This window comes from Nansenia antarctica (genome assembly GCF_963989245.1).
Source record: "Nansenia antarctica genome assembly, chromosome: 4".
Lineage (NCBI taxonomy): Eukaryota > Metazoa > Chordata > Actinopteri > Argentiniformes > Microstomatidae > Nansenia > Nansenia antarctica.
In genome coordinates, this window is record NC_137689.1 from 61,951,149 (window position 1) to 61,974,891 (window position 23,743).

General features: G+C 45.2%; 1 protein-coding gene across 1 annotated transcript in view; it reads left to right on the forward strand.

Annotated features, from left to right (window-relative positions):
- The window catches only part of wrn (WRN RecQ like helicase), a gene marked incomplete at its 5' end in the record, with an annotated part of 34,789 nt that extends 14,501 nt beyond the window's left edge, over positions 1–20,288 (forward strand). Inside the window, 25 exons of the mRNA XM_080529571.1 lie at positions 126–194; positions 407–489; positions 1,999–2,105; positions 2,472–2,659; positions 2,926–3,100; positions 3,320–3,501; positions 3,985–4,086; positions 4,270–4,374; positions 4,778–4,901; positions 7,288–7,458; positions 7,689–7,780; positions 9,058–9,133; positions 9,382–9,458; positions 9,631–9,712; positions 10,035–10,147; positions 10,397–10,511; positions 11,036–11,161; positions 11,505–11,667; positions 11,811–11,971; positions 13,149–13,358; positions 13,702–13,833; positions 16,096–16,227; positions 16,959–17,090; positions 17,578–17,754; positions 19,998–20,288. Of these exons, the coding sequence (XP_080385697.1) occupies positions 126–194; positions 407–489; positions 1,999–2,105; positions 2,472–2,659; positions 2,926–3,100; positions 3,320–3,501; positions 3,985–4,086; positions 4,270–4,374; positions 4,778–4,901; positions 7,288–7,458; positions 7,689–7,780; positions 9,058–9,133; positions 9,382–9,458; positions 9,631–9,712; positions 10,035–10,147; positions 10,397–10,511; positions 11,036–11,161; positions 11,505–11,667; positions 11,811–11,971; positions 13,149–13,358; positions 13,702–13,833; positions 16,096–16,227; positions 16,959–17,090; positions 17,578–17,754; positions 19,998–20,114 (3,211 nt within the window). The 3' untranslated portion in view covers positions 20,115–20,288. The remainder of the gene's footprint in view (positions 1–125; positions 195–406; positions 490–1,998; positions 2,106–2,471; positions 2,660–2,925; positions 3,101–3,319; positions 3,502–3,984; positions 4,087–4,269; positions 4,375–4,777; positions 4,902–7,287; positions 7,459–7,688; positions 7,781–9,057; positions 9,134–9,381; positions 9,459–9,630; positions 9,713–10,034; positions 10,148–10,396; positions 10,512–11,035; positions 11,162–11,504; positions 11,668–11,810; positions 11,972–13,148; positions 13,359–13,701; positions 13,834–16,095; positions 16,228–16,958; positions 17,091–17,577; positions 17,755–19,997) is intronic.
- Positions 20,289–23,743: the final 3,455 nt, after the last annotated feature.

Here is a 23,743-nt window from a genome sequence, read left to right on the forward strand (position 1 = left end):
TGGGGTGTCTGGATTTTAGCTCATCAGTGCTGGAGTCTAAGACAGATCTGATTGTAGATGATCCTTGTGCTGATCCTGGGCTGATCCTTCCCCAGTAATACCCCCTAGTTTTCTCTCTGTTCCAGAATGTCCAACATTCCAGCCTGTTTTCTGGGTACAGCTCAGACCGAGAACGTCTTCGCTGACTTGAAGGCGTGAGTATTGGTCTGTTCAATCCTGCATCTTGGTAGTCATATTGGGGGTGAGTTAGTTGGACCCAGATGAACCCTAGTCTGGGACCATGTTCCTTGAAGAATCTCCTTTTAAAGAATTTAAAGGGATTAATGGTTTCACGACAGAGAACCTCCCAACATTGCCTGCCTCTCTGACCGATAATAACAACATTGCCATTTCTTGTCCTTACCAGGGGCCATTTCAGGGTTGTGTACATGACGCCAGAATACTGCTCACACAACGTCTCACTACTGGAGGACCTCAACAGAAGAATAGGTGAGTTACCTCTTGACCCCAGTCTATGTCTATGATTGTAGAGTTACGTACTGTAGATTACAGAGACTCAGGGCCCTATTATGCACTTCTTAACTTGCCGTCTTAAGTCTTAATTAAGACGCACCGCCAGGTTATGAATGAATGAATGAATGAATGGTCTTTATTGTCATTGCTACAGTACAGGTACCAAACAACGAAATTGAAATTGTTAAGACCTACCGCCACCCTTATTATGCGCTTCATACGCGCTACTGCTATTATGCAGGTGTCCCTAGGCGCCCACACATAAGACGTAAGACTCCCGTGCATATATTACTCATTGTGGGAGTGTTCATAATATGTTAATGAAGTGCGTTAGGCGCCCCTGCTATTATGCGATCTGACTTTGCGCCTAGCGCTAAGAAGTGGTTTGAAAAGTTCTTAGGCGCTAGACTTCATGCACGTTTTGAAACACGAGCGCGCCTCCGCGGTTTGCGCATGCGCGCCGACCGTCTTCTTAAGAAGTGGGTCAGCGCGCATGCGCAAACCACGGAGGCGCGCTCGTGTTTCAAAACGTGCATGAAGTCTAGCGCCTATGAACTGCATAATAGCATAGCGCTTATGACTTAACGCAGCCGGTTCTTAAAGGGAATGGCACCTGGCACGCTGATTGGGTTGATTGAGAAGACGCCCAAAACACACCCATGACTAATTTCTGGGCTTAGCGCCGGGTCTTAGGCGCCCACTACCGCACGCATAATAGCAAAGTGGCCTTGACCACGCCTCCACATCTTAAGTTTAGATCTACCGCCTCGTCTTATTGCTTAAGACTTATGAAGTGCATAATAGCCCGCACTGTGTTTCATTGTTCTCATTTCACCTTTTAACCAGGTTAGTTTCCACTAATGTTTTTATCAGGAGAGATCTTCTGTCTGTCACTGCAGCATCCTGCAATCAGCCGTGTGAAAATGACTGGTGTAGTTACCATTATGATACTGATGATTACTGTGTGGTGATTTTTAATCTCCCATGTATGTGTCCTGTAGGACAGTTCTTCATCCCCATGTTTAATCTGTTCCTGTAGGACATTGATAATAATAATAATAATAATAATAATGGGGCGCTTAGGTGGCGTAGTGGGTTAAGCGCTGACCATGTAACCACTGACCATGTAACCACTGACCATGTAACATGAGCACATAGAACACAGAGTTAACAAACAGGGAACAATTAACACAGCAATGTCCAGGGGGGGAGGGGGTGGCAGGGTTAGGGGAGGGGAGGTTGTATGCATGGGAGAACAGGTAGGTTTTGAGGTGGGATTTAAAAGTGGAGAGGGAGAGAGTTCCAGAGGCGGGGTGCAGCTCGTGAAAAGGCACGGTCTCCGAAGCCTTTGAGTTTTGAGGGTGGGATAGTGAGGGGAACAGTGGATGAGGATCGGAGGGTACGGGTAGGGCGGTGGGGGATCCCCATGTATAATCTGTCCTGTAGAACATTGATGAATCCCCATGTATAATCTGTGTCCTGTAGGCATCTCCCTGATAGCAGTGGACGAGGCTCACTGCATTTCGGAGTGGGGTCATGACTTCAGAGGCGCCTACAGGACCCTGGGCAGCCTGAAGAGAGGCCTGCCGGATGTAAGAGCCATCAGACTAGGATCTGCAGCTGTCTGTTTTTAACTAGATGGAATACATTTTCAACTAAACATTGTAGAGTCACTTTATTTCACATTTAGCAGCATTTGAATCCTCTCAGGCATTCCAATGTCCAAATGAAGACTTGGAATGTGGTGGAGGGCAAACTTTGGTTCCACATTTTAGTTCTTTTTTTCTTTCTCTTTCTTTCTCCACTATATCCCGGAATTATGACAGAAAGACAATGTTGCATAGAATACAATAGAATAAATAGTCCTTAATGAGAAATGTGTCCTCTGCTCTGCCCTCTATTTGGGTCCAAGTCTCAGTGTTACCCAGATCTTTGAGTAGTTTGTTTGCCCCGTTCAGGTTCCCATCATGGCCCTGACGGCCACGGCCAGCCCCTCCATTAGAGACGACATCGTCAGGAGTCTGAAGCTGGACCGTCCCGTCATCACCTGCACTTCTTTTGACAGGCCCAACCTCTTCATGGATGTCAACAGGAAGTCTGGGGACATGGCGCAGGATCTGAAGACCTTCCTCAAGAAGAAGAAAGGGTAGGTACTAGGGAAGGTGACAGAAGACTAGACGTGTGTGTGTGTGTGTGTGTGTGTGTGTGTGTACTATGTGTACTGTGTGTACTGTGCATGGAGAGCTTTAGACCAGTCCCTAACCCCAATTTAAAGGGCCACTTTGCCACTTTTAAATGTCATTTTTTAAAATGTAATCATTATATGATTATATTCATTGACTCCGGCACCATACCAGTTTCTACATATGCTTGTATGACGATAGTGCTGGTCTTCTCTGCTCTGTTCCTTAGGGGTGAGTATGAGTTTGAAGGGCCCGCCATCGTCTACTGCCCCGCCAGGAAGGTGGCGGAGCGCGTGACGTCGACACTGTGTAAGCTGGGCGTGGCCTGTGGCGTGTACCATGCCGGCCTGTCAATCCAACAGAGGAAGGACACACAGTACCGCTTCATGAGGGACGAGATTCAGGTGAGGGGACACGCTTTCATCGTTGGTCACTTTTCACTCTTTACACTCGTCCAGAGGACGACGATTGTGAGACTGTGTTTTCTGTTATATACCACACCTCTTGTCTTTTAAATTTTCTGATGCTTTTCAAATTCAAAACGCTATACGAAACATACCCCCATTGAAATGGCGTTCCCCACATGAGGCTGACGCATTGTGTGTTTGTGTTGCCACCGTCAGTGTATGGTTGCCACCGTGGCGTTCGGCATGGGCATCAACAAGCCGGACATCAGGAAGGTGATCCACTACGGCGCTCCTAAAGAGATGGAGTCCTACTACCAGGAGATGGGCCGGGCCGGGCGGGATGGACTGCCCAGCGCCTGCCACGTCCTCTGGACCCACGCGGACATGAGCCTCAACAGGTCAGATTCACAAGGTCGGGGGGGGGGGGCGTGTAGTGCTCTGGTGGATTTTTATGTTTCTGATGATATTAATCAAATCAATCAAAGGCTTTAATTGCCATACAATCTGATTTTTAGGAATGTGATATTTATTGCATCCACACACAACATGCACAAGGCGATCACAGCACAGAGTCAGAGGTCAGACCCCCTGGAGGAATTAGGAGATCAGAGCCCCTGGAGCTGTTAGGGTTTAAGTGCCTTGCTCAAGGGCACAACGGCAGTGATAGGCACCTTAGATATGATGCCAGCAACCCTCCAGTCACCAGCTCACATCCGGCTCCCTCCTGTGGTGCGGATCGAACCAACAACCTACTGATTGCTGGCGGGTTGATTGCCTACTGATTGATTGCTGCCTCTCTGAGTTTCGTGATCGACATTTGAAAATGTCAGCATCAGAGACTGTCCGGCTGACCTGACCTGAACCTACTCTGGCTGTCTCAGGTTCCTGATCAACCAGGTGTCCAACACCCGCTTCAGAGGCTACAAGCTGACCATGATGTTCAAAATGGAGCAGTACCTCAACTCACTCAAGTGCAGGAGGAAGTACGTCTTAGTTCTTTGTGTGTGTGTGTGTGTGTGTGTGTGTGTGTGTGTGTGTGTGTGTGTGTGTGTGTGCATGCGTGTGCGTGTGAGAGCGTGCAGGCGTATTTAAAGTATTAAGAATCAAGTTTTGAATGATGTCTTAATTGTCGGTACGTGGCTCCATGTATGTTCTTCTCTCTCCAGACTCATCCTGTCCCACTTCGAGGACAAACAGCTGAGGAAGGTGACCTCTGGCATCATGGGGACAGACCAGTGCTGTGACAACTGTTCTGGGTGGGTAGTAAACAGGTACATCAGGGGAGGCTGATGGAGGTAGAAATTGGAGGACGGGCTAATATATAATAATAAACATTGAGCCTGTCCTCTTATTTCTACCTCCTCTAGCCTCCCCTGGTGGGTAGTGGTGACCAGGTTGAGTGTAATAACCTACTGTACATAGTTTGATAGATGATCAGTCACAGTGTGAACCGGTTCTGTCAACATTTCCATCACTGTTTATGGAGATGGAACCATATCGAACTGGATTGTATTAGCGAACTACTGGACAACTTCAACTCAATCCACTTTATGTTACCTGTGAAGGAGTTTGTTATGACTGTGTGGCTGTGTGTGGCTGTGTGTGCACATGGGTGTGTATGTATGTGTGTCTGTTTGTCCATCCTTCCGTCCCCAGATTGTTGAACAGGCCCAGCCTGGAGGTCAGTGGCGGGGGGCGGCAGGACTTTGGCCCGCTGGCCTATCAGCTGATGGGCGGAATCAGCGCTATGGGGGAGAACTTTGGCGTCACCGCCCCCATCCTATTCCTAAGGGGCTCCGTGAGTATCCACCAATCAAAGCTCACCATTCAACCCCTCGCCTCTACACTGGCCTCTATACACCTGTGGAGATCTGAGAGGATTCCATAGATAGAATATGTGACACGGTCTGGTGAATTAGGCTGCAACTCAGCAATTGTGAAGTGCCGCAAAGTCTTGAAGAGCCCACTCAATATAACAAATGACAGTTTTAGGATCACTTAATAAATACCTATAATTTGTTAGCAAACTTGGCTAGTTTCCGGTGGTTTCGGGGGCGTATGGTAATATGGACCAAGAAACCAATCAAAGTGACAAAGGGGCGGGATACGCGCATGCACGTGTTTGCTGAGTGCAGTGTTTCCTCTATATGCATTTATTGGTGGCGGGCCGCCACGAATGAATTTGCTCCGCCACCAAATGATTCAGACAGTCCACTTTGATTCAGGCTGCGCAGAAAGGCAGCGAGTTATTATCACCGGAGAACTGAAAAAAAAGCATGTGTCCCTGAACGCTCCGCCAATCACTGTGAGTAAACTGACTCTGAGAATGTCCTCACGTCACATTTTACCGTAATACCCTATATGTTGGTTGAAGTGCAACATCTCAGCTTTCAGGGACAGTTGGATTTTTTTCGATAGCACAAACCGTTTAGAAATTACGGTAATTACAATGTCGGGTGCGGATTTGTGCAGGTGGCGGTACATTCGGCGCAGAAGTGGTATCTATACCAGATAAATAATAACCATTTGCTTACGTAATTTTTCGTTTGTTTACATAGTCTGAAACTACAGATGGTAAGCTTTCAAATGATGCGTCATACATTGACATCGGAAAAAAAATCAAGACGACACGAGTATTTGAATGTTTGTTTGTATCAGTGTTTTGCTCAAGAATGGTGACTGCTAAACGCTACGTTTCGTTCTAAAACGAAAGTATTGTAACGTCCCCACTTGGACAGTGGTTGAAATAATGACAGATAGCTTCTCTCATGTAATCTGTGCGTTCAATTGTAAACTATCTCATACACAACTTTCTTAGTTCACCCGTGACCGGAGCTCTCTCTCCCAACGGTCTCAATAACACACACAGCACCCGCCCCCCCCGTGACCTCCACCAATCACAGGGGTGCATTTGGCACACAACACAGTAACAGTGCGAACATGAACATGAACTCAAGCATTAATGAACAGGGTTGTTCTATCTAATTTATTATGTTTGTGTTATGCTAATAAATGTAGATCCACACAGGTATACAAACTGAGCTCCGTTTACTGTCAAGTGACATTCATTCTGACAACACACACACCGTCGTAAAGCTCTACGGACGTACAGAACGTGACGTCGTAAAGTGCAACAAAGTGCTGCAATGACATACTGTCGTACATAACAATATTGGTATTTGATCACCTTCTATATAAAATCACCTGCTCGGCTTTAATGACTTAACCGCTATTTAAGAAATTATATTTGTTTTCGCGTGCATGCGTTTTATGCGCGTGCACGCGAATATTCGCGCGCGCTGCTCGCGCGAAAGACGACCACTCCGCCACGAATGTGAAAAATCCTGGAGGAAACACTGAGTGAGAGGGAGAGATGTGAGAAAAATAGAGAGAATGATGAAAACAAAACATTGTCATTATAGTCCAGGCAGAATTATCTTTTTGAGAAGATCAGAGAATTCTATTCTGATGAGGCACAAAACATCACATTCCCTCCACCAAAGTCCCACTACATGCATTATGGACTATAATGAGGACACAACATTATAATAATTTTTTACTATTCTATTATTGTATTGCTCAATTGTATCTTGTCTTATTGTTTCCTTTTATAAATATTGTTATTTCTCTCTTTCTCTGGGGGAGTGGTTGGGGGTGGAGTTAACCAGCTATTGTTTTCGGCCATTTCCTGCCTATGACAAATGTGAAAACTTTGAAAGCCTTTTTCTCTATTAGTTGATTTGAGGTGTACCAACATTCAAATACGCATTTCAATGTATGACACATCATTTGAACGCTTACAATCTACCCTTTCATAATCTATAAAAAACTGAAAAATAACCTGCTGCCTTTTTCACCAGACCCTGTCATATATGGTGACATTTCTGGTACATGGAAATATTATTATTTCTTAATTTTCTATTGAAATATTATTATTTTAAAATGTTCTATTGAAATATTATTATTTTTCCCTATTGCTACTACCACTCAAATCCTTTCAGATCTACAGCAGTGCCTGGAGGGTAGAGGTTAGGGGTTAGGGACTAGGGGTTAGAGGGTAGAGTCTAGGGGCTAGGGAGTAGGGGTAGGGGGTAGAGTGTAGGGGCTAGGGGGTAGAGTGTAGGGGCTAGGGGCTGATGTAGAACTCTGCCGTAGCTCATCACCATGCTGCTCTTCCTCTCCAGTATTCTCAGAAGGTTCAAGTGCGGTACCGGAGCCACCTGCTGTTCGGAGCAGGGAAGAGCGTGTCAGAGGTGTGCTGGAAGGCCCTGGCCAGGGTGATGATGATGGAGGACTACCTGCAGGAAAGTACCGGACGGAGCAAGTTCATCACCCTCTGTAAGATCACCCCCAAGGTAGGTTCAACCTGACCCAGGATAACGGCTGCAACTCAGTAGTCTAAAGTAGCTACCTTCCCTCCCCTCTTCTGTCCTTTCATCCTCTCCTCTTCCTTAATTCATAAACAGTTGAATTGCGTTTGAACAATGAAACCATTGTTTACTGTGCATGTCAACTATGTTGGATGAGTTGAGTACAACATTGATAGATGTTTAATTTGAGATGTGTGAATGTTTCCTGCTCGTAGGGGAGGCAATGGTTCAGCCAAGCACAAGACGAGAAACACAGAACCCTCCTTCTCCAACCCAACGCTGAGCTCACCACCTGCTCTGTCCTCAGGTACGCACTAGGTACTCAACTAGTTACTCAACTAGGTACTCAACTAGGTACTCAACTAGGTACTCACAACTTCACTTCACCCTCCTGATCCAGCCCAACCCTCACCTTATGCACTCGTCCACTACGGGAAGCCCCTCAGAAGTAGTCTTCCCTTCCTCCCTCCCACTTCTTAGAGGAGGGAACATGAGGGCCTCCCAGTCCCTCCCAGCTGTTCCAGAGGCTTCTGTGAGGACCACCAGCTGTTACTGTATATCAGACAACAGCGGAGGACCAACGACACATCAAACACATCAGTTAAAACACAACGCTTAGCTGCCAAACAGGGGTTTCTCCACGGCATGGAGTCAGCACAGGACCAAGTTGTCTTTGAACTCCGTACATGCCTTTTAGATTTAAAAGGTTTTCTGAACACGGATCTAGGGTGTAACTGTCTGTTTTGGCTTCATGCAAGGATTGAGATTAGAATACAGAGGGTAATTCAAGACCTTCCAGGCTTTAGGGGAGGAAGTTATTTCAGATGAGGTGTGTGTGTGGCATAGACATGACGCCTATGGAATGTCATTAGCTTGTCAGCCTTCTAGAGTTTTTTATGTGTGTTTGTGTGTGTGTGTGTGTGTGTTAGAGCGCAGTGTGTGTTAGAGTTAGCGAGTGCAGCCAAAGCATTATGTTAAGACTGCTTTGATCTTTGACAAGCACCCCCCCTCCCTCTGGCATCACGTTCCTGCAGCTGTTTCTCTTAATGAGTGTGAAACTATGCTAAAGCGCTACCATTGTATACCATTACTATAATATATATATATATATATATATATATATATATATATATATATATATATATATATATATATATATATATACCCCGGAACATAGCAATGTGTCCCCTCTGATATCTTCCTCTCGTTTTCAAAGCTCACTCACTCACTCACTCACTCATTCACTCTCTCTCTCTCTCTCTCTCTCTCTCTCTCTCTCTCTCTCTCTCTCTCTCTCTCTCTCTCTCTCTCTCTCTCTCTCTCTCTCTCTCTCACACACACACACACACACACACACACCGCACACTCCACACACAAATATGGGTTCTCTTTTGGCTTCCAGTCAATTTCCATCTTTGAAGTTCTGTTTGAGTCGTTACTCTGCTAGGAGAGTGATAAAGTTATTCACAGTCTAGTCCTTTCTGTTTTCACTCCGCTATGCCTTTAATACAGTAGTTACGCAGTTATTCCGCAATATGTGTGCCATCTACTGACTACAGTCACTGTGTCTGTGTATGATTTCAGACCCAGCCAGACCACCACCACCCCCACCCCCACAAACACCAGCACTTCTGACAGACGGTCTGTAGCCTCCACTCAGGTCAGTGGTCATTATGGGATGTCTGCTCCCTGTACTCCAGGGGAGGCTGCAGGAGGTGTAAATTGGAGGATGGGCGATTGTGGTCATCCATAGAATGGAATGAGTGTGTTTGATACCATTCCTCATTCCATTCCATGCATTACAATGAGCCCGTCCTCTGATTTCTACCTCCCCCAGCCTCCGCTGGTGTATTCAGATATTAGGAACATGATGAACACACATGACACGTGTCTCCTGGTTCTCCTCAGATAACCCTGACGTCTGCCTACTCCTTCTCCCAGCCCGGTGCCAGCAAGGTCCAGAGACCTGACCCCTCGCCTGCCAGGTAGCACCACTCTGCCTTAAACAATAATGAACTGAGTTCAGTACTGACAGGACATTTCACCATCAAGTGTATTCATTTCGAAAAATATGTGTTGACATCAACTTGAAACCTCTGCTAAGTGGCTTTTCTGTGGAAATGTTTGTTTGATCCGTGTACCTTGGGTCTCTCCCAGGCCAGCAGCAAGGCACTTGACCCAGGCGGAGGCGTCTAAACCCCAGCCTCCCCCCGTCTCAGCAAGGGAGCTGCAGCTCCAGGTACGCTCCAGACTGGAGGCTGTGGAAGGGGATCTCCTCAGCCCTCTCTGGTTTCCTGCTGTATCCTGCTTGCTTGTATTATTGTGTCAGCGCTGGTCAAATGCCGCCGCTCACCGTTAAGCAATCTGATAAATGTTATACAAATAGAATTAGAATACAATTTCCCTAATAGAATGTACCTAATAGAATATCATGTCTCTAATAGAATAGAATGTCCCTAATAGAATAGAATCTGCTTAATAGAATATAATGTGCCTAATCGAATTTCCCTGATAGAACATGTTCTCTTGTTGATGCTGTTTGTGTTGTTGTCCCTGTGCAGACGCTGCTGTATGCTAAGCTAGTGTCTGAGCGTCAGAAGCTAGCCTGTGACAAGGACATCCCTCCTGCCATCCTGGCCACAAACAAGATCCTGCTGGACATGGCGAAGATACGGTGAGGAACAAACAAGATGGCTGACACTCAAAACACTGAGGGCCAGTTTCCCAGACACAGGTTAACTAAAATGCATCTACAATGGAGATGTTTGATTGAAAATGTTCATTAGTCCTCCTCATCTGTGTCCAGGAAACGTCCTCCTCCTTACCTTCTACTGTTTGGTGATTGGCTATCTGTGGTACTGTTTGCTGATTAGCTATCGGTCTACTATTTGGTGATTGGCTATCTTCTCTTGCTATGTTCCAGGCCGTGCTCTCTGTCTAGTCTGAAGCTGGTGGACGGAGTCTCCGAGGCCAAGTCCAGCATGCTGGCACCTCTGCTGCAGACCATAGCACGCTTTTGTGAGGAGCACCATCTAAAGGTAAGGCAGGGTTTTGCTGTACTAGACGGGCCTAATCCAAGATTAGTACCATTAGCCTCACATTACTCATTCTAGTCATTCTTGTACACTAAACAACAGTCAATCCTACGGCAACATGTAAAGTCCTCAAGCACTACCTTTCCTTAGTCTCCTACCTCCTACCTCCTCTCTCGCTCTCCTAGCTCTCTTTCCTAGCTCTGAGGTCTCTGTCCTAGCTCTTAGCTATCTATCCTAGTCTCCTAACTTTCTGTCCTAGTCTCCTAGCTCCTAGATCTCTATCCTAGTCTCCTAGATCTCTATCCTAGTCTCCTAGCTCTCTGTCCTAGTCTCCTAGCTCTCTGTCCTAGTCTCCTAGCTCTCTGTCCTAGTATCCTAGCTCCTAGCTCTCTATCCTAGCTCCTAGCTTTCTGTCCTTGTCTCCTAGCTCTCTGCCCTAGTCTCCTAGATCTCTGCCCTGGTCTCCTAGATCCTGGTCTCCAATTTCTCTCCTAATGCTACTGTCCTTCTCCCCCTCTCTTCCCCAGGTGGACTGCGGCCCAGCCCCGGCCCCAGCCCCGCCAACGGTGATTGTGGAGGGGGCCAGACCCTGCCCTCTCCCAGACAGCATCGCACTCACCTACAGGCTGTTCCAGCAGGAGGGCAAGAGCATGGTTGGTGACTGCAGTGGGAGACCTGGGTCACATATAGAAATGCCTTGCTTTGAAAATGTGTTTGTTCATCTCATACTTCCATCCACAATCACCTCGCTATGTTATTTCATTCATAAGGGTTCATTTAGAGCCCTGAAAGTGTGTTTATCTACTGTATTATTACTGTATTATTACTACTGTATTGAATTGAATTGAATTGAATTGAATTGTATGATCTGACTGTGTGTGTGTGTGTGTGTGTGTGTGTGTGTGTGTGTGTGTGTGTGTGTGTGTGTGTGTGTGTGGCGTGTGTGTGTGTGTGTGTGTGTGTGTGTGTGTGTGTGTGTGTGTGGCGTGTGTTCAGAGGCAGGTGTGTGACATCCGCAGTCTTCCCTCCCACGTGGTGGAGTTCCAGCTTCTGCAGGCATACAAGGCCAACCACCCCCTGGACACAGAGAGAGTGGGCCTGGGTGCAACCTTACGGGACAGCATCACCCGCACCATCCAGTCACACCCCATTCTCTCCGGTACTGGCTCCCTTTTTATCCACGTTTCCACATGGTTTAGAGACCAGAGTTTTTCCTGGTCAGAGGACATGTTCAGGAAAAACTAGTTCCTAGGTATGGTAAGTAAAGATTTGCCCACTGACACACACACTCTCCCCCCCCAGACCTCAATGATGTGAAGGCCATTCGTGCCCGGGTCCCCGAGGACGTCAGCACCTTCCTGATCCAGCTGACTGTGGCGCAGATGCAGAGAGTAGGCATGCGCACAGCGCCCCCCGGTGGCAACTCCAGACTACAGCAGGAGCTCACCTGGATAGAGCCAGAGGTCAGAGCTGCTGTCATCTCAAGTTCACGTTTTGCTTATACAGTATGTTATTACTTTGAATACAAACACAATGTAACAAAATGTCTTGGACAGAGCAACTCTTAACATCCACAACAACAATAGTAGAATGTACTAAAGATAATAAGGTAACAACAACAATTATATGAAATCTTTGTTCAGCCCTAGCCTGCCTCTCCCATTTGAAGTCTTTTAGTAGACTTCAGTACCTCCCCCTTATGCACTCGTTTAGGTCTGAAATAATGGGTTAGCTGTTAGAATTAGGCTGAATATTTACCATACCAAGTCTCAGAAGCCACTTTTGACCAGATTTTTCGAGGACGACACTTTTTAGCAATGGATCGTGAAAGAATGTTTTCTCCCTAAAACGATAGGGAGGCATACTTGTCAACTTGTATACAAGCATACTTGTAAACCACCAATAGAGGGCGACCTAACACCATGTCTGATGTCTCTCATCAGTGATGCTGCAGTCATCATTTCCCCTTCCTTGGTGTTTCCATAGGTAGCCTGTCAACCCTAGCGTGCTGCTCTATGCCTACTTCTGTATGCGGAGGGCTCCTCTCTGACTGAAATGCATCGCATGAATGATTGACAGGCAGACGTCACGTTAGTGAACAAGTGCGTAGTTCCGAGAGAAGGGCAGACAGTTGGCACTGTTGAATCAGGCAGGAAGGCAGTTGTTGTCACCTCATAAAACTGTTATGGGAGTGGAAGGTGGGTGTTGGGGGTGGGGGGGGGGACGACGACAGGCTTTAGAGTTCAGGAGGCAAGTGTACAGGTAAGATTACATCTGGAGCCTGCTCTCTCGCTGATTACTACTAGAGACCTACTTACTTAATGACAGCACAACAGCAACACCACACACTCAGCACTGCCCTACCCCAGCCCTAGTTCCAGCCCTAGCTCTCTCTCCAGTCCCAGACCTAGCTCTCTCTCCAGCCCTAGCCCCACTCCAGCCCTAACTCTCTCTCCAGCCCTAGCCCCACTCCAGACCTAGCCCCACTCCAGCCCTAACTCTCTCTCCAGCCTCAGCCCTGTCCTCACCCCTGTCTTCAGCCGTGTCCTCAGCCCTACTCCAACCCTAGTCACTCCTGTACTCCATGGTCATTCCCAGTGACTAATTAGGCTCTACTTATTATGCTTGTGTTTTTAACAGGACAAACCAGTGAGGTCACAGAGACCCCTGGTCCAACCAACCCCACAGAGGACCACGGTAAGAGGCCTAGCACTCCAGCCAGCCCCACAGACCAGCACCAAGCCTGACCCACAGACCTACACCCACCTGGTGAAGACAGAGTTCAAACCTGACCCAGACGAGATGGAGATGAGTGAGGATGATCTGTTCAGAGACCTCCCCATGCCTGAGGTACAGTAACCTCCTACTAATGTTCTACCAACCAAGACACAACTACATCTAACCTCCTACTAACGTTCTACCAACCTAGACACAACTACATCTAATGTTCTACCAACCTAGACACAACTACATCTAATGTTCTACCAACCTAGACACAACTACATCTAATGTTCTACCAACGTAGACACAGCTACATTTAACCTCCTACTAACGTTCTACCAACCTAGAGACAACTACATCTATTCTCCTACTAATGTTCTACCAACCTAGAGACAACTACATCTAACCTCCTCCTAATGTTCTACCAAACTAGAGACAACTACATATAATCTCCTACTAATGTTCTACCCAGCCAGCCCCACAGACCAGCACCAAGACTGACCTACAGACCTACACCCACCTGGTGAAGACAGAGTTCAAACCTGACCCAGACGAGATGGAGATGAGTGAGGATGATCTGTTCAGAGACCTCCCCATGCCTGAGGTACAGTAACCTCCTACTAACGTTCTACCAACCAAGACACAACTACATCTAACCTCCTACTGACATTCTACCAACCTAGACACAACTATAACTCCTCCTAACGTTCTACCAACCTAGACACAAGTACATCTCCTAATGTTCTACCAACGTAGACACAACTACATCTAATGTTCTACCAACGTAGACACAACTACATCTAACCTCCTTCTAATGTTCTACCAACCTAGACACAACTACACCTCCTCCTAACGTTCTACCAACCTAGACACAAGTACATCTCCTAACGTTCTACCAACCTAGACACAACTACATCTAATGTTCTACCAACGTAGACACAGCTACATCTAACCTCCTTCTAATGTTCTACCAATGTAGACACAACTACATCTAACCTCCTACTAATGTTCTACCAACCTAGACACAACATCTCCTAACGTTCTACCAACCTAGACACAACTACATCTAATGTTCTACCAACGTAGACACAGCTACATCTAACCTCCTACTAACGTTCTACCAACCTAGAGACAACTACATCTAATGTTCTACCAACGTAGACACAGCTACATCTAACCTCCTTCTAATGTTCTACCAATGTAGACACAACTACATCTAACCTCCTACTAATGTTCTACCAACCTAGACACAACATCTCCTAACGTTCTACCAACCTAGACACAACTACATCTAATGTTCTACCAACGTAGACACAGCTACATCTAACCTCCTACTAACGTTCTACCAACCTAGAGACAACTACATCTCCTAACGTTCTACCAACCTAGACACAACTACATCTAATGTTCTACCAACATAGACACAGCTACATCTAACCTCCTTCTAATGTTCCAGTACTACCAATGTAGACACAACTACATCTAATGTTCTACCAACGTAGACACAGCTACATCTAACCTCCTTCTAATGTTCTACCAATGTAGACACAACTACATCTAACCTCCTACTAATGTTCTACCAACCTAGACACAACATCTCCTAACGTTCTACCAACCTAGACACAACTACATCTAATGTTCTACCAACGTAGACACAGCTACATCTAACCTCCTACTAACGTTCTACCAACCTAGAGACAACTACATCTAACCTCCTCCTAACGTTCTACCAACCGAGACACAAGTACATCTCCTAACGTTCTACCAGCCTAGACACAACTACACTTCCTCCTAACGTTCTACCAACCTAGACACAACTACATCTAATGTTCTACCAACGTAGACACAGCTACATCTAACCTCCTACTAATGTTCTACCAACCTAGACACAACTACACTTCCTCCTAACGTCCTACCAACCTAGACACAAGTACATCTCCTAACGTTCTACCAACCTAGACACAACTGCATCTAATGTTCTACCAACGTAGACACAACTACATCTAACCTCCTTCTAATGTTCTACCAACCTAGACACAACTACGCTTCCTCCTAACGTTCTACCAACCTAGACACAACTGCATCTAATGTTCTACCAACGTAGACACAACTACATCTAACCTCCTTCTAATGTTCTACCAACCTAGACACAACTACACCTCCTCCTAACGTTCTACCAACCTAGACACAAGTACATCTCCTAACGTTCTACCAACCTAGACACAACTACATCTAATGTTCTACCAACGTAGACACAGCTACATCTAACCTCCTTCTAATGTTCTACCAACCTAGACACAACTACACTTCCTCCTAACGTTCTACCAACCTAGACACAAGTACATCTCCTAATGTTCTACCAACCTAGACACAACTACATCTAATGTTCTACCAACGTAGACACAGCTACATCTAACCTCCTTCTAATGTTCTACCAACCTAGACACAACTACACTTCCTCCTAACGTTCTACCAACCTAGACACAAGTACATCTCCTAACGTTCTACCAACCTAGACACAACTACATCTAATGTTCTACCAACGTAGACACAGCTACATCTAACCTCCTTTTAATGTTCTACCAATGTAGACACAACTACATCTAACCTCCTACTAATGTTCTACCAACCTAGACACAACATCTCCTAACGTTCTACCAACCTAGACACAACTACATCTAATGTTCTACCAACGTAGACACAGCTACATCTAACCTCCTACTAACGTTCTACCAACCTAGAGACAACTACATCTAACCTCCTACTAATGTTCTACCAACCTAGAGACAACTACATCTAACCTCCTCCTAATGTTCTACCAAACTAGAGACAACTACATATAATCTCCTACTAATGTTCTACCCAGCCAGCCCCACAGACCAGCACCAAGACTGACCTACAGACCTACACCCACCTGGTGAAGACAGAGTTCAAACCTGACCCAGACGAGATGGAGATGAGTGAGGATGATCTGTTCAGAGACCTCCCCATGCCTGAGGTACAGTAACCTCCTACTAATGTTCTACCAACCAAGACACAACTACATCTTATCTCCTACTGACATTCTACCAACCTAGACACAACTATAACTCCTCCTAACGTTCTACCAACCTAGACACAAATACTTCTCCTAACGTTCTACCAACCTAGACACAAGTACATCTTATCACCTACTGACATTCTACCAACCTAGACACAACTATAACTCCTCCTAACGTTCTACCAACCTAGACACAAATACTTCTCCTAACGTTCTACCAACCTAGACACAAGTACATCTCCTAACGTTCTACCAACCTAGACACAAGTACATCTCCTAACGTTCTACCAACCTAGACACAACTACATCTAATGTTCTACCAACGTAGACACAGCTACATCTAACCTCCTTCTAATGTTCTACCAACGTAGACACAACTACATCTAACCTCCTACTAATGTTCTACCAACCTAGACACAACATCTCCTAACGTTCTACCAACCTAGACACAACTACATCTAATGTTCTACCAACGTAGACACAGCTACATCTAACCTCCTACTAACGTTCTACCAACCTAGAGACAACTACATCTAACCTCCTACTAATGTTCTACCAACCTAGAGACAACTACATCTAACCTCCTACTAATGTTCTACCAACCTAGAGACAACTACATCTAACCTCCTCCTAATGTTCTACCAAACTAGAGACAACTACATATAATCTCCTACTAATGTTCTACCCAGCCAGCCCCACAGACCAGCACCAAGCCTGACCCACAGACCTACACCCACCTGGTGAAGACAGAGTTCAAACCTGACCCAGACGAGATGGAGATGAGTGAGGATGATCTGTTCAGAGACCTCCCCATGCCTGAGGTACAGTAACCTCCTACTAATGTTCTACCAACCAAGACACAACTACATCTAACCTCCTACTAACGTTCTACCAACCTAGACACAACTACATCTAATGTTCTACCAACCTAGACACAACTACATCTAATGTTCTACCAACCTAGACACAACTACATCTAATGTTCTACTAACTTAGACACAACTACATCTAACCTCCTACTAATTTTCTACCAACCTAGACACAACTACATCTAACCTCCTACTGACATTTTACCAAAGTAGAAACAATTACATCTAACCTCCTCCTGACGTTCTACCAACCTAGACATATAGACACAACTACATTGCCACTCCACAGTTTCCATACAAGACAGTTATGACACACTAATCATAACTTTAGTTATATTTGTGGAATGCTAGTTGAAACTGAAACATTGGATAAATGTGATATCTGAGTCTGTGTCCCTCATGACAGAATATGTCTCCTCTTCTCTCTTACTCCATGCAGGAGACAGGCCCTAGTATCGGTGTAAAACCCAGTACTTTAGAGCCTGTTACTGCCTATAAAGCGCCTGTTCCTGCCGCCAAGGTTGTTCCCCAGTCCAGCGCAGCAAAGCTGGCCTCCTGGAACAGTCAGCCTCTGGATGAGGACACTCAAACACTCTTCACAGAGACTCATTCTCAGGTGCAGCACATAGCACTGACTCTCACTCTATCTATCTATCTGTCTGTCTGTCTGTCTGTCTATCTACCTACCTATTGTGAATTAATGAATTAATGAATTAATGAATGAATGAATGGTCTTTATTGTCATTAATACAGTACAGGTACCATACAACAAAATTTAGGAGGGGGGGCTCCCCTGGTGCTTGTAAAAAAGACTAAAAAACAAGAGGTCCAAGGGTAAAATAAAAAAGGGAAAAGAGCTGGTTTACATAAATAAAGGCTATGTACACTATCTACTATACTATACTACTATACTATACAATAAAACACTGTGCTGTACTCTATGCTATGCTATAAATATCCTAACTTTTTCCTGTATCTGAACCTTATGTGCACAAGGGTTGTCATATTGCACATAGTATTTTTGCACATTCATTCATCATTAACGTATGTGTCTATCTATCTACAGCTCCGACCTCTGATTGTAGTGTGTGTGTGGTGTACAATTTCAAAGTTAAACTGAGGTCATGGAAACGTACTCACTTTTACTTGAATAACTTGATAGCAAAGTAACTGAATGTCATCATCAATTAGGCGGGAGGGAGAGGAGGGAGGAGGGGGAGAGAGAGGCAGGGAGGAGGGGGGGGGGAGAGAGAGAGGGGTGCCCTTGGTTAAATATTTGCTCTCATCAGCATCCTCCTTCCATCAACTCCCAATTGGCTCCCAAAAACCTTGCCAGCGTTATAGAAACTCTCCACTAAGCCCTTTCTAAACCCTCAAAAGACTAACACAAAGAACAACATGGAATGCATGAGAGTTAATGCAGAGTTAATCGTTATTCACTACAAAGTCTGTGGTTTATTTGTGATGCTCTCTGGGGTTGTGACCCCAGTGGCTGGCACTAATCCCACCGGGCGGATCGATGAGTGTGCGACGAGCCCTGTCTAATGAGATGATTGTGTGTGTGTGTGTGTGTGTGTGTGCATGTGCAAGGGCAGAGAGCTTAGCCTGGAGCTAGCTTACATTTGACCCCTACTCTGTGTCTGACCTCTGGGTCAGGGGTCGACAAGCGCTCACCGTGAGCATCTGGGATCTTTGACCACCACACCGCCCTTTCATGGCCCACTGACACTCCCGCTGTGTGTGTGTGCGTGCGTGTGTGTGCGCACGTGTGTTTGGGAGAGAGATCTTTGACCATGTGTGGTGAGAGAAGAACAGACAGGATGTCTGTTGTCTCTGTTGTCTCTCAGCACAACCTGAAATATCCCTTTACTATTGATGTCTACGTTTCCTTTCCTCTATCTCCAGATCACCACGTTAACCTTTGGATCAATAGATGTGCATTAGAGCTACCTCTAAGTGGATCAACACTAAGATCTCTGATCCCTCCTGTGCCCTGTAGCTATGGCGGCACTGGTGAGGTCACTAAAGAGTTTGCACCAATGAGATTGGTGGAGACAGGGAAAGATGACTCCCCAGGAGTAAAAGACATTTGGAGGTTGCGATAAATGGTTTAGGAGTAATAGTGATGAAGAGTAATCTGGTGGGTGGGTGGCTTTGGGTGGCTTGGGTGGGTGGGTAGGTGTGTGTGTGTGAGTGTGTGTGTGTGAGTGTGTGTGTTCATGCAGCTGCATGTAGACAGGGACCCTCTTTTAATACTTTTAATTTAGAATCCATCCTCCTCACCTTAAAGTTACTACTGATTTCATCTGATATGACATAACTGGTGAAAGCAGTTGAAGTTGGAAGTGACCAAACCAATCGTGTTAGTCTGTGACTAGTCAGACATGGTATGCTAATGTAGCCTAGCGGATGTAGCGACTCTGGTTCCATTGTGTCTGTCTAGCTATGCTAAAGTTGATATAGAGGAGCGATAGGTCATCTAGGTCAGACTGCTTAGCCGGTGTGGTTTGTTTACCGGAGCACAGAGACTTCCTGGTTCAGTAATCTCTGTTGTCTAGCTTCAGGATGAGTCGCTACAAGCCTTGCAGGACAGTTCTGTTACTGACATTTTTGTCATTGTCAATGTCATTAATAGCATTGGAGTGTGTCACATAAAGGTACTATCCACCGAGAGGGTTTCACTAGGATCAGTCACACTTATTTGATTTATTTGAGTTTTAGATGTTTGTTTCATTATCACAACAGGGAGTGATGGAGTCAGTGATTGATGATATTTCTGCCTGTGTGTGTGTGTGTGTGTGTGTGTGTGTGCGTGCGCGCGTGTCTGTGTCTGTGTGTATACGTGTTTTCTCTCCACAGAATGTCAGCCAACCAGCGAAGAGGAAGTTACCTGACTGGTCAGAGGTTCCAAGAGGCTCCACCAGTTCTGCTGCCTGTACAAAAAAAGCCAAGAAGAAGAAAGGACTTTTTTCGTAATTTATGTATTTAGTTGTTTTTTTTGTAATCTAAGCTCTGTTACAGCTCTGTCTATGAGACTGTTAAAGCTCTGTCTATGAGACTGTTAAAGCTCTATGAGACTGTTAAAGCTCTGACTATGAGACTGTTAAAGCTCTGACTATGAGACTGTTAAAGCTCTGACTATGAGACTGTTAAAGCTCTGACTATGAGACTGTTAAAGCTCTGTCTATGAGACTGTTAAAGCTCTGACTATGAGACTGTTAAAGCTCTGACTATGAGACTGTTAAAGCTCTGTCTATGAGACTGTTAAAGCTCTATGAGACTGTTAAAGCTCTGTCTATGAGACTGTTAAAGCTCTGACTATGAGACTGTTAAAGCTCTATGAGACTGTTAAAGCTCTGTCTATGAGACTGTTAAAGCTCTGTCTATGAGGTACCATACAACGAAATTTGTATGTCTGAGTCTGTGGGTGATGTTACTGTTGTGATGTACGTAACATCACAACAGTTACGCACAATGAGATTTGGAGTAGAATAAAGACAGAACATTATCCTCCTCTATAGAAATGTGCCATCCTTGTTCTGATGCTACTGTACTGTATGTAGAAAACGTTTCTGTAGTAAATAAAGCCTTCTTGTAAAGATCTTCGTAGAGAGTGCTTAGTAACTATCTAAAATAACATCCAGCCTCTTGTTGGACACAATGTGTAGGAAAAAAGGCATCACCTTCCTCTACAGCGAGGGCACAGTGTACTGGCCAAACTCTGTCCCAGAGGCCTGTCTCAGAGTGACTAAAATAGAAGCACAATCAAGGGTAAACCAGTACCTCACTGTACAGCAGATGTCATGTGGGCAATATAGCTGATGTAGCTTTACCCCACTATATATTTCCATCGCAGTGTAGCTGTAGTAAACACAGATACCATATAGACGAAACACCCTATAAACCATTAAAAAAGGCCCAGATTAAATAAACCCATAAAAATGTGTTATTTGAAACGTAATTGTGTGAAAGTCCTGTACCTAACAATAGATGTATGTTGGGCCTTGGTGGCTGAGTGAATGTCCTTTACCTACAGAGAGCTTTACACACTACAGCGTAGACGGGCAGAGCTCAACTGAACTGCTGGCTCAGATATTTTCTTCTCACATTGTCGACTCCAGCACGATGTTTGATGGGTAACCAGGCCAGCCCGGTACAGCTCAGCTCGGTCCGGCCCTGTCCATTCAATTGTCCTTTTGGCAAAGTGGCTACAGTAAAACCCTCTAGGACGAGCTACTCTTTAGACGCCCTGCGCTCTGGGATGAGAGAGCACGGTCAGCAGATTCCTCTACATTAGTCACCTGGGGTCTGTCTCTCTCTGCCCAGCGTCCCTGTTCCAATATAGACGCTCAGATACTTCCTGTCTCCCTACCCTTCCTCTAAGTGGTCACTGATCTAATGTGAGTGGATTGGTCCCAACAAGCTTCCTCCACGCTTTGATCAGTCTTACTATGTAAAATCAGTGATTCAATCTCACTACTTGTGAGGATAGAAGAATGCATTCCACAAATGTCTGAACGGATCCAGTAGTTTGTCTTTAGCTCTCTGATGTCAGATGCTGTTCCACAGAGAGAAGCAGAGTGGAGCCCTCTCCACACAGACTGTTTGTAGCCTCAATAAAACACCCCTTGTCCTCCATCAATAAGGCCAGAACAGAGGCGCCCCGTCGATACAGGCTGGTTTATAGACAGGGAAACGCTTTATGGCTACATTATAGAACAGGACAAACTGAACATTGAATTACTGGTGGAATGCTCTTAGCTAGTGTCAGAGAGCAGCTCTGAGCAGACAGAATACACATGAAATGGCGATAAATGCTCCACTTTTCTCTCTCTGCCTCGTTAGGTGTTCTTATTGATAATCTCCCTAATTGTGTTTTTGAAGTCAGAGGTGTCAGCTGGCTGGATAATGAGAGAGAGAGAGAAGCAGGTGACCTGTGAAATTAATTTGGAGTGCCTTTTGCTCTAAAATTACTCCAGATTGCCGGTGGCGTTTAGGGGGGGGTCATATGTTCATTCATGTAATCAATACATTTCAGCAGCTTCCCTCTGTGCTCCAGGATCACCGTGACAACCTCATACAGACGGGATGTTTCCATTGAATAATCCAGGGAGTTGTGTATCTGTTTCCATGGGAGAGGACCGTATTTACAGTGTGTATTGTAAGGGGGTTCCATTATTATTATTTTTATTATTATTATTATTATTATGGGGATGTGATGGCTGTGTCATATGTGGGGGGCTGTTGGTAATTGTGACCTGTTAATGCCTGCCTTAATTGCCCCTGAGGGGATCAATAAAGTTGTACTGAATTTAATTTAATTGAGTGAAATGTGTGTAGAAGATCCCATTCATGATACGAGGTCTCCCCCTTTTCCTCCCCCATGCCCTTCACACCATACTGTGTATATTCACTGTGTTGTGTGTATACCAGTCATTCTCTATATGTGACAGCTGTTGGTGTTTTAGGTTAACCAGTAGCCAAAGTCATGTTTAAATTATTTTATTCTGATTCAGATTCTAAGCTTTCAAATTATGTGTCAAACATTGAAATCTGAAAAAGTTGAAGAAGATTTGTATTTGAATGTTGATACACCTCAAATCAACTAACAGAAAATCCCCATTGCCCCCCAAGTTTTTCTTTGTCACTTCACACTTCTCACAGGCAAGTAATGTGTGGGAACAATAGCTGGTTAACTCAACCCCAACCACTCCCCCAGGACAACCACAAGATTCATGTTTGTTTGTTTTTATTCTGAGTGGGGCAGTCCCACTCATATTTTTCTTTTTATTGTGATAAAGACAGTAGAGGTTTGGACAGGAAGGATGGGTGAGAGAGAGAGAAGGGATGACATGCAGGATATGTCCGCGGCCGGAATCGAACCGAGAACCCTGCGGTTATGTGGTCAACACCTAAGTGCCCCGTTTTTTTGGTTTTTTCATTAGTTTGTGTATAGTGATTCTGACACTGACAAATGTTTTGTTGTCACATGTGCATGTCTATTAAGTTTTCTGATTCTGACAAGTGGTTCAAGTGTTCCCTCAGAGGGCGGGTAGCTTGGCAAGCACCCTCACACTCTGCAGTAAACACACAAGGGCTTCTTCAGTGGTGGCAACTGCCCCCAACAAATGATACACACAAACAGATGCTCAGAATCATAGATACTGTACACATGCAGAGAGAGAGAGAGAGAGAGAGAGAGAAAGAAAGAGAGAGAGACGTATGCAAACAATGTATATAAAACGCTCCTGCAAACAAGTCTGTTTTAACATTCTGTTAGTTATAGGTGCGTGTGTATGTATGTGTGTGTGTGCGTGTGTGTGCATGTGTGTATGTATGTGTGTGTGTGTGCGTGTGTGTGCATGTGCGTGTGGGGCTGGTGTGTGGTAGCAGAGTGCTACTTAACCAAATTAGGTATCGATCAGGGTGATGGCCTGAACGTGTGTTTCTCTAGGTTCAGTCACAGCCTGTTCCTGTGGCCACATGAACACAAACACACAGACATATTTACTGGACAGGATTGGATTATTTTATTATTCAGATAGGGCCAAAGTAGAGTGTGTGATCTTCCTGTTTCACAGTACAATAGCTATGCCAATCAGAAA